We start from the raw sequence: 11281 nt of genomic DNA, 5'->3' as shown, positions 1-11281 counted from the left end.
AATATTAGGGGGCATTGCAACCTGGCAGTGTTGTGCAAACGCAGCACTGTAGGCCTCACTAGAAGCAAGTGGTGGCAGCTGCTCGTAAGTACAGGTACTCCCTCCAGTACCTTTCCTGGGAAGCATGCGTTCATTTTTTGGCTAAATTAAAGCTTCAGGTTTAAAAGCTGATTTTTGTTTGATGGATTGATTTTTTTGTTTGGAATTTCCTTCAGCATATTAATTAATTCCTGAAGACACAGCTGTAGGTTTTAGGCTCTATATGCACAGAAGCCAAAGCGTTTTGACGTTAGGCTTCCATTTATACAAATGGTTTCCCTTCAAAGTGTAGACATGTACCCCTTCAAAGAAACGTATTAGAGATAAAAGCAAAGCTCCAGGTAATGAAGATGTCTGCCACGTGGAATTGCATGTGGGACTGGACATGTAGTTAGCTTACTTAACACACTGAAAAATGAAGCTTTATTTTAACACTGGCAAGGGAAATTAATGTGTCTCAAAATTCAATATCTTTAATTTGAACAGAAGTTTTTCTTCACAGTTTTTTATTGCCCTTTATTGCAGTTCTGGGCAAGCAAGATAAACCAAAAAAATACAGTGCCTGTGTTTATCATCTGAATGTAAGAAGTGTTTTCCTAGGCTTTAATTTAAAATACATAAGCCAGCGGGCATATTCCTCGTATAACAAAGTTGTAACTCCTTTAATCTCATGAGTGGAAAGAGAGCCTAGGGAATTTTCTTTTACAAGCAGCACCTCCACTGGAGTTAGCAGATTTAAATTATTCTTTGATAAAATTACACCCCAGTAAATCGAGTAATGCCAGGGATCAATCTGATCCTATAGGTCAGATCAGTAGCATCGCTAGTGATTTCATAACCAACCTTGCACTCAGATCTGTCACAGAACTTCTGCCCTATGATTTAACTGTTGAGCTAAGAAAATCTTAAGGAGCCCAAAGAATGCAAAAAAGGTCCTTTTGCCAGCAGAAACAAAGAGCTGATCAAAGGCTAATGAAAACAACGCAGAATCCGTGTCATTCCCAGGGCTAGCAGAGACAGGGCCACGTGAGGAAAACGTGAGTGTTCAGAGAACGATTTTGCTAGCAGCATTTGTTGAGTTCTGGGCAGAAACATCGAGGGGGATCGGGAGACTGGTTTTATGTTTGTTGTGCACAAACTGAGGTTTGCCCCCCCCTGCTTCTCGTTCTGCTTTGCTGGGACAGGGGAAGGGGGAGAAGATTTGCACGCATCTCACTCGCCTTTGAATGGCACTGCCAAAAGGCATGGGGCGATAGACTTTCAGGAGGGGCTCCACCTAACAAAATTGCCTCCTCAACCACCAGGCGCTAAGCTTTGTTTGCCGTGGTCGAGGATCAGGGGAAACTCGTGAATAAAACCTGTTTTTAAAGAATGTAAGCAGGTCTGTGCGGCTTCTGAGGGTGAGTTTCTGACCCTAAGTATTTTGCTTTTCTAACCAAGGTGATCAATAGCTGAATGCTGGTTTGTTTTAGAGAAACTCTCTTCTTTTGTCAGTCGCCTAAGCTTCCCTGGAAAAGGAAGGTGCTCATTCAGGTGGTGGATCCACAGAGGGTGAGCAAGGACGCTGCGATTTACTGGCTCCTTGAACCAAAGCAGCCAGGGCTCACACGGGCCCAGAGGGCCCCAACGGGCTGGCTGGACAGGGCTAACTGGGGAGACCGAGACTGGCATCGAGCACAAACACCATGCACGTCCGCAGCAGGCTCAGTCCTTTCCCCGGAGAAGCTCAAGCAGGCCCTTGGTTCACCTTCAGTGTGCACATATAGGGAAGAGGAAAGTTTCTGAGAAATGGAGCAGGCTGGAAATTTCCCCCAGGGGCTTTGGCTTTGGCCTGCCAGTCTCTCCAAGCTGTTCTCCTGAGCGTGCCCAAAAATCAGCAACTTCATCCCTGCAGCTAAATGTCCTTACCTAGGGCCTTCCCGTGTCCCTGCAGGGACGTGACCTGTTTACCTTCGGTTTGGTCTGTTGACGTGCTTTCATTTACCAGTGCTAACTCCCAGACTGGATGGGGAAGTCGGGGTCGGACGTATGACTGTTCTCACGGCCGGATTAGCCGCCCGCGCAGATGGCAAACCCGGAGAGAAACCAAACCCTGGGAGAAGGCAGGTGCTTGGGCACGCAGGTGGCTCAGTACCCCGGCATGAGGCCGGGGGGCGAAGGTGCCTCTTTTTATTGTTTGTTAATCTTAGTATTAGGACTATCAAGTATGGGCTTTTTTGGTTAGGAGAAACTGCGTCTAAGGACCATCGACGCGTGTTTTCTGTACGTTTTGACACATTAATTAAAGAGCTTGGGGTGTTTTACCTTTAGCACGGATAGAAAGATGCGTTTGCTTACTAGTCATTAATTTGTATACGTCAGTGTAAACCAAAGTTTTCGTAAGCCCGGTTGAAACATCCTCTTATTGCAAAGCTCAGTTTTTGTTCTCTTCAGATATACATCATCAGTAATGACTTGCTCTGAATTACACGCAGGTGCTGATTTTGCAGGTGTATAAGCAGGGGGAGCTAAGGCCTAAGAAGTCTGCGTGATATATATGGTTTCGTTGCAATGTTGACAGACGGTAGCTATCCTCTGCTATATCCTGACAGGATATGGGGACTTTGTTTGTTAAAAAATAAAGATATTATGGTTTTATCAAGCAGAACGCTTGTTTCCGCCATTACTTTTTTGTTATTATTAGAGGGCAAGAGAGTTGTATTAATACACGATGATAGTAGGATAAGGACAAAGCTGCTCGGTTTAACCCGTGAGAACCGCACCTTTAATTTGTTCATTTTTTGGTAAAGGCAGGCGTAGCAGGCACACATGCCAAGCAGACAGATGAAGCCATGCCTAGAGAGCGGGGGCTTATTTCGCGGGGTGTTTGTCCTGTTGTTATTTCCACATAGCCCCGCACGACCGCTCAGACACCACGACCCGCTGCTTCCCCCAACCCGCGTTAAAGTCACTAGATGAAGCGGTCGCCAAACGCGGCCCGGGCCGCGCGGGGCTCGGGCGCCCTCTGGCGGGCACCCCCGGCCCCAAAGGCAGGGGGAAGGGAGCCCTCCGGACGGGGCGGGGGGGGGAGGGGGGGGCACGACGCGGACAAGAAAGGCGGCCCCGCTGCGGCCGGTAACGCCTCTAACGGCCGGGCCCGCCCCGCACAGGCAGGCGGCCGCCCCTCCCCCCCGGCCAGGCCGCACCCAACCGCGCCTCAGGGCGCCGCCGCGCGGCAACGGCCGCCACCCGCCGCTGGGGGGCGGGGGGGAAAGGAGGGCACCGCCCGGCGCTGATTGGCGCGGCGCGCACCGTCACGTGACGTGGCCTGCGGGTGGGCGGGGCCCTTCTGCTTCTCGCTTGGGACCGATATGGGGGCGCAGCTCAGCACGGTGAGGGCACCGGGGCTGGGACCGGGCTGGGGATGTGGGCCGGGATCGGGACCGCGTCGGGCTATCCGACCGGCCGACTTCTCTGGTCTTCGCCTTGCCCGGGCAGCCGGCAGGAGGAAAGGGCGGGGTTGTTGGGCGGCGGGATACGCGGCTCGGCGGCCGCCGCGGGCCAGGCCGCGGGCAACGCTTGGCGTCGTCTAACGGTCGGCGCGGTAACGGTCGGCCGCGGTACGTGGTGCCAGTGGGATCAGCACTCGGGAAGGGCAGCTGCTGTAACCCTGCCCGCCGAGGGTGTGGGAGCCGCGACCTGTGGGGTTTTGCGTTTAAAGGCGGCAGGCATCGCGGTGGGCGCGGCTGCAGCCGTGCTGTCATGGACTCCTTGGGAGCATTGATCGCCGACCCCTTCTGCTTTTAGGTTCCCGGTCGTGGTCAATTTAAGCAACGTATTGTGTCAGAAGCTGGGTCCGGAGGCTGCCTGCAGTGAAGCTAACGCTTGATGCAGCCTTTTGGCAGCAGGTGTTTAAGATCCCATCTGCCATGAATTTGTTCTCTTGCTGCTGTTCATGTTGCCCAGACTCACTCCAGCAAGAAATTTGGGCTTTAAGTCTTGATATTAAGAAGTCATGTTCCAGCTTCTCCCATAAAGGCTGCTTTGAGCATAGCTAAGGCCCTTAGCTCATTCAGTGGGGCCTAAATGTGGATGGGAAGAGAACCATGGTGTTTTGCAGTGACTTATGTATATGTATGTATCTATAACTGCTGTGAATCCCAAAAGTAGACACGAGTGCCTGTGGATTTTCTTTTACTAGCATCTCTGAATTACTGTGCTCTTACAGCTGGTAAGGTTTTTCTGTAAAGTAAAGGTCTTTCAAATGTGTTGCAGAGATCACTAAGATTTCTGGTATATTTGATGCTTATATACTGATAATCTATGAAGAAAAAAGATATTTGTTTTAATAGCTCCTTAAATACTGTAATGACAGGGTGGTTCTGGGACATTCTCGTTGTTGCCAACTCCCATAGACCTTGATATCTGTGCTAATATGAACACTGAATGCTCCGATGTGTAGAATAACCATGTTTGTATTGGTCACTGTGAAGTGTATGTTTGGAGATTTTTTTTTTTCCTTTTTAGTCTCTCAATTCTCTTAACACTTTTTTCAGTGTCCAGAATGAAGGCTTTAAAAATACTAGCTTTGCAGCTGCTGTTGCGGTGGAGGTCTCTGTCAGAATCATGTTTGCTGAGAGATGGCTTTGTGATTCTGTTATCTTTAGCATGCATCATTACCCTTTTCTGGCAGCTGCCTCACGTATCATTTATTTCCTCTGATGCACCTGCTTAAACATTTCTGGCTGTAGGTTCATGAGAGGAACAGGATGGAGGTGGGTGTAAGATGTATTAGTGTGGGTACAGCTGCTTATTAAATCACTTCTGTAGCCTCCTCCTTTTCTAAGTAAAGAAAAGCCTGGCCCTTAATTCTTTCATAGTCCTCAAAAACAAATGAGAAGAATATTTAATCAGTTACTTAAAAATTGGATCTGGGTGAAGAAGTAGGAGAGGGGGGGATTGGAGCTGAGGGTACAAGCTTTTCTTTCCAAAGAAGCATACGTTTTGTCCGTTTACAGAGCAGTTCCATGGTGGAATGTCCTGCCATAAGCTTACACAATTTACAGTGGTTTCTGATCGATATGTTGCCCTTTCTTCAGATATCCTTGGATCTCAGTTAATACTGGCTGTAAAATGCACTTCCCAAGGGATATAATTCCAAACATTTAACTATGTTTTACTCACCACGCCTTAGTGGAAAAGACTGGCAATCTCAATGCAGTGGTTTCTCTTCTTGTGGCCTTTTTGTTTTCCCACAGCGGTCAGTTTCCATTAATAAGAATTCCAGTTCTGTTGTTAACTTTGTTAGCAAAGCTTTGTGCCGCTGGAAACTATGAATCACCAGATTTTCTTTTAGTGACTGCTAGCCTTATCAGGAGCCAGTCGCTCACTCTGCTGCTGTAAATTGATGCAGCTTCCATGACTGCAGTGCAATTATTTTCATGGTTATTTTGATATACCCTGTGGTAAGAGTATACAGAACATTCTTAACCCTGAGAGCATATTTCTTAGCAAAGACAAATTTTTTTTTTTTAATCTTTCAACCTGAAATTCTTCTTTTTCCATCTACTAGCTGACAAACAGCTCTTCTAGTTTCTTATTCAGAATGTATCTGTATTAGTGGGTGGGTAGTTCCTTTCCAGGCTAAATCCCATGGGGCTCTTGCATTAACTGATTGTGAATAACAAATTGCCTTCCTCTAGGCTGATGCTGTGTTAAAAGAATATATGAAAGTTCCAACAGAATGAAGTTTGACAGATTTTGTGGTTGGTGAAGTGCTTTGAAAAGTGATGGTTATGCACCCACCTTTGGGGAAGAAGGAGAGAGTTGTTTACTAAATGAGACATAATAATGGTAGTTGTCACCTGACCTCTGGTGACCCAAAAGTTATTTGCAAAGGTGGGAGAAAAGATTTCTCTCTACTTACAGGTGGAGAAGCTGATTTACAGAGATGGTATTTCCAGCTCCACTTTCCTGCCTTCCTTGGGCTCTATACCAACTCCAGGATGAATGTGCTTGCTGACACAGAGGACAAGTTTCCTAAGTCCCTATATCAGCTGCTAGATCACAGCTGCTTTTTTGCTCATTTAGGATGGCCACATCTTTAAATAAAACTATTTTAACATATTAATATCATATTTGAAACATCTGTTGCAGATTCAGTGTACAGTCTCCACCAGGTCTTAGTCACCTCTTGCAATTCTCATTAAGTAACTTATTTGCTGTTCTGTCACTTTCTTTTACTTGTTTTTCTTAACCATACTGTGAGGTACCTCTCACTTGCACTCTTTTTCCCCTTCAGAAGTTCTTCCCACAGCTGCTTTAATCTGATGGTTTTGCAGGAATTACAGAATAACATTCATGTAAACTTAAGCTTTTTCAGAAACAAGTTGTGTGTTGCTGTGGCAGTACCTGCAAATAAAGGAAAAAAGTGCTGTATGTGCGTATGACACAGTGTGCTTTCAAGCTATGCTTAGCGTTTATATCTTTCGTATCTGTAGAACTGCTTTTTGAGAAGAAAGAATTTTTCCTCTCCCATTTTTTTCTATTTAAAAAAAAAAAATACTTGCCAGAATTCTGATGATGATAATGCAGGATATTTTTTCATAGCTTCCTGACAGGCTGATGCATTGTTTAACAGCTGTATCACACTTACAGAAATATGATTCTAAAATACTGGTCAGGTCACTTTAAAATAAAATGAAAGTGAAAGCAGACTCTTTCCAAAAATCAGTAAATGCATTGTATGCAATTTAAGTAGTTTGCTAATTTTGAATTTTCTATTCAGTCTCCTCTTTCTCTCCATCTATATTGTGGAAAAATGATACAGTAATGCTACTTTTCCACTCTCCTATGTGAGAGTAAAGGATTGATTACAGAGTTGGAGAGGATTTTTTTTCGAGAAGTGGTAGTTCAGTTTATTCTCCTGTCCTAAAATAGGATCAAGTCTACCTAAACCATTTTTGACAAGCGCTCTTCCAGCTTGTTATTCAGAACCGCTAACAAAGGTGATTTTTTTTTATGGGCTGTTATAGTGCTTAGCTAACTTTGCAAGAAAAGCATCCCTGGGAGCAGGCACTAGAGACCAAGGTGCCAACCTTTAGCAAAGCACTGGTCTGCTAGCGTCTGCACTTGTAGCCTGCAGGTGAGGGATCTTCAGCTCACTGGACCCACTGAAGGCCTGAGCTAAGTGCATATGGGCCATGTTTAGAAGGCCAGGTGGGTGATGTATGCCCTGCACCTGGGTAGGAATAACGCCATGCACCATTACACGCTGGGCGTGTCCAACTGGAAAACAGCTTTGCATGGAAGGACCTGGAGGTCTGGGTGGACAAGCTGACCATGAGTCAGCAATGCACTCTTGTGGCAAAAGCGGCCAGTGCTATGCTGGGCTGCATTAGGAAAAGTGTCGCCGACAGGTCGAGGGAGGTGATCCTTTGCCTCTACGCAGCACTGGTGAGGCCACTTCTGGAGTACTGGCTCCATGTCAAGGCTCCCCAGAAGAAGAAAGACATGGACTTAGTTGAGTAAGTCCCACAGAAGGTCTCAAAGATGATTAAGGGACTGGAGGATCTGATATGTGAGGAGAGGCTGAGAGAGCTGAGGCTGTTCAGCCTGGAGAAGGGCAGGCTTGGGGGGAATCTTATCAACGCATATAAATACCTGAAAGGCCAGGTGTAGAGGGGATGGGGCCAGACTCTCTTCACTCGTGCCTAGTGACAGGTCAAGAGGCAACGGGCACAAACTGAAACACAGGAAGTTCTGTCTGATTCTACAGAAGAAAACATTTTTACTGTGAGATTGACTGAGCACTGGAGCAAGTTGCTCAGAGAGGTTGTGGAGTCTCCATCCTTGGAGATATTCAGAATCCGACTGGACGTGCTCCTGCGCAACATGCTGCGGTTGACTTTGGTTTGAGCAGAGGGGTTGGACTAGATGATCTCCAGAGGCCCCTTCTAACCTCAACTATTTTGTGATTCTGTCTTTTTTTTCCTTCCATCTCTCCCCTCAGCTGTCATGAAGCAGCATGATATCTTCTGTGCTTTCTGGAGTGGATGAATCTTTCAGAACTAGGTAGCCCGTGTGTTAGGCCTTACTGCTGAATGGTAGTGTAGAGTTGGGGAGACTTTGGATGGCAAGAAAGGTACAGTATGTGGGTGGAACCTGCTCCTGTGCTGTGGGACTTGAACCTGGGCCTTCTAGATGCAAGGGATGAAGCCTACCCTGAAATGGCTATACAGAAGAAACAGGCTACCACGATGGCTCCATTCAGCAAGTGCTGTGATAGGACAGGTCACAAGCAATATGTGCTAAAAGTTACAATTCAGGAGTAACTCTGCCTGCCTATAAGACAAATTTAACGTATGTTACACTAGCTGGCATTTTTTTAGTACTTCTTCTCCTTGCTCATGTTGTTAGCACACAGAAACACAGTTATCTTTTGGGCTGTTAGACTTGCCATGTCATACTAGTTCTTTCCTCCTCATGAAAATAACTTTTCCTTTTTGTATGAACAGTGGTGATAACGTTCTTGTATTGCTGCAGTTGGGTCGGATTGTGACATACCCGTTATGGCTGATCTACAGCGCCTTCCTAAGGGTTTTTGGGAATCCCCGTCCTGCAATTACTCTGAAGGATCCTGAAGTGAAGTATGCATTGAGGCTGATTGATAAAGAGGTAAGTCCATGTACAGCACTGAGGGTGTAGACACCACTCCATGAATATTGTAAGATGTTTATAGCTTCCTAAATCTTGGATAATGTTGCAGCAGGTCTGTAACTTGTTGGGAATTGTAGATGTTTTGAAGGCTCTACTGAGTTTTCTTTCTAGCTAAATCATGCAGGTGTTAAATATTTTAAGTAAGTAAATTATTTATAAATGCTCCTTGCCTAATATAACTGAGGTCTGCAGTGCAGATTCCTGCAAGCCGGTTTGTTTCCAAATAAGTGAGAGTGGAGAACAGTGCTTTAGAAACGATCAAACTAGTTTCTGTCATATCCCGCTCATGCAGTAGAGTACCTCAGCAGGAACTGCTAAAATCTGTACTACTAGATTTGTTACAAGACAGAAATCACACTGTCAAGCAGAACAGGCAATTCTCATAATAAGTAGCATTCAGCATAGTAGCAGCCAGAAATATATTGATATTGATTCCTGTTATCAGATGTATGTACTCTGATGCATTGTAGGAAAAAAGATCTTTAAACAATGTAGTCCCAGCAGCAGCTGAGCTATTTTCCTCTAAGTGGAAGGTGTTTTGTATCGCCGGGGGATGCTCAACCCTGGATTCAGTTTTCAGAGCAAAGCCTCAGCCCTTTCATTGGTGAATCTCGCTATCAAAAGTTGAGGACTCAAGTGTGTGAAGGAGGCCAAGCCCCCAGGGACTGAAGACTTCAGATTTCCCTTCGATAAAGTGAAAATCAAAAGTATGAGATAGGAATCCTGGCTTCTGGGTTTGAAGTCATACCTGAGGATATCTGTAGTGTTGACTCTTTAGCCACATGGATTTTAAATGTTTGCCACAGGTAGGGCTAGCCAAAAAACTAGCAGAATGGTGTTGATAAAAAGGACTTCGGACTGGAAAAGAGCTTTCTTCAAAGTATACAGAAAGCATTGACAGTTTGGCTTTTCCTTTGTTCTGTCTGTCAAAGAAAACAATTATCTTGATTGTCAACTCTGGTTTCTTGGGAACTGAAAGCCTCCTTATGGCTTGGGCTGGGCTCTGTTACTGGTTTTAGTTCCCACACGTGCTGCAACAACCCTCTTACTATGTACTGCCCATGTCCTCCTGAAGCCTGTAGCGCACAGTGGTAGCAGATGCAATCTGCCTGACCTGCAGAAGGAAATGAAGCCTGAGGGTACTGCACATGCCTCTGAGAATCAAACTGCTTGAAGTTTTCTGATGTATCAATTTATAACAGAAAATAAATCACATTGAATTTGTTTTATAAATATTGGTTTTTCTCACTGTCCTCTGTTGTTATTTAATGAACACTTTTTATCTTGGGACAGAGGAATAGCTCTTCTGTAACCAGCTCAGATGCCGCTGCGCTTGATACCTTGATCAGCTGAGGATATTTGAATGATGAATGTATACCATTTTTTTGCATAAATGGGAAATGTATCCTGGAAACAGAAGTAGCTTTGGAAAAATGATAACTTGGTACAATAAGCGTTGTTTTTTCTGAGCCATAATTCAGTGTTTTCAGTAGTAGTTTCTAACATAGTGCCAGGAATCTGGTGCATACCCTCTGACCTCTGGTAATATACCTCTCAGCATTGCCATATCCACAGGTATGTGAAGGAGGTAATAAACCAGATAATTTTTGGATTGCTACAGTTTCTATTTTACAAGCTATTAAAAATTGATGTAGGTGAGAACTTTAAAAATACCTATAATTTATACAAAAACATTTTCAAGTCATTTGGGAAAAGAATCAGGCTTTCAGTGTGGAGGAGGAGCCTACTCAAGACATCTATGTGGTTGGCTAGGATTTACCTTCAAAGGCAAGAGGATTTCTGTTAAGCTGCCTCCACCTTGTACTGTTGCTGTCTGTTCTTGCTCAGCCTGACTGAAGACCCTGATGTTTTAAAAGTTCCTATTATTCTTGTTACTGTGCTGGTGTTCATCACTCTCTGCTGTTTGTGACTATGAAGCTGTTTGTAATGTCACACAATCAGCCAGATCACCAAAATTAATTGTGTTTAAAACAAAAAATGAAAAGTGTTTTTGGGAGTAGCTGAGCAAGGTAATTTTTAACTTGAAGCATTTTGATGATATCCTAATCTTCTTGCCATCCACTAGTGTTTTCTCAAGTCATGTTCTACACTGAAGTGATTAATTTGTCTGATTTTGAGACATCTGTGATAGTATTTTTGTCATTGAACTCCCTCATATTTAGACTTTACATGAGAAATGAAGAACTGATTAGTTTCTTGTCTTGTGGCAGCCTCGTAGAAGGCAACGTAAGTGTTCACACCATTTAGAAACTTACTGTAAATTTAGGCTTATCTGCAGGTGTCTTACCAAGTTTTGCTGTTAACATTTAAATATGCATCAAGAAATTCTTTCCATTTGTCTTGTACGTATTTTTTTATTTCTGTCGTTTCTAAATATTCTGAGGAAAAGTTAAGTTTTTAGGGAATTTAAATTAAAAGTTCACTCCTGATACAGGATTGCCACATTCAATGGAGTTCTTTACTTATTACCTACTTAAATTATACACAAGTTTCAGGTAGGATCCTCCTGTCCCCCAAATGTTTA

The 11281-nt window shown here is 44.5% G+C and overlaps 1 protein-coding gene across 1 annotated transcript in view; it reads left to right on the top strand.

The window, feature by feature from the left end:
* Window positions 1-3200: 3200 nt before the first annotated feature.
* CYB5R3 (cytochrome b5 reductase 3) overlaps window positions 3201-11281 on the top strand; it is a 20148-nt gene continuing 12067 nt past the window's right edge. The window contains exons 1-2 of the mRNA XM_068950607.1: window positions 3201-3410; window positions 8563-8694. Coding sequence (XP_068806708.1) covers window positions 3390-3410; window positions 8563-8694 — 153 coding nt within the window. The 5' untranslated portion in view covers window positions 3201-3389. The remainder of the gene's footprint in view (window positions 3411-8562; window positions 8695-11281) is intronic.

This window comes from Struthio camelus, chromosome 1, assembly GCF_040807025.1.
Source record: "Struthio camelus isolate bStrCam1 chromosome 1, bStrCam1.hap1, whole genome shotgun sequence".
NCBI lineage: Eukaryota > Metazoa > Chordata > Aves > Struthioniformes > Struthionidae > Struthio > Struthio camelus.
The sequence above is the reverse complement of the archived record's forward strand: the minus strand, read 5'-3'. Positions and strand labels throughout refer to the sequence as shown.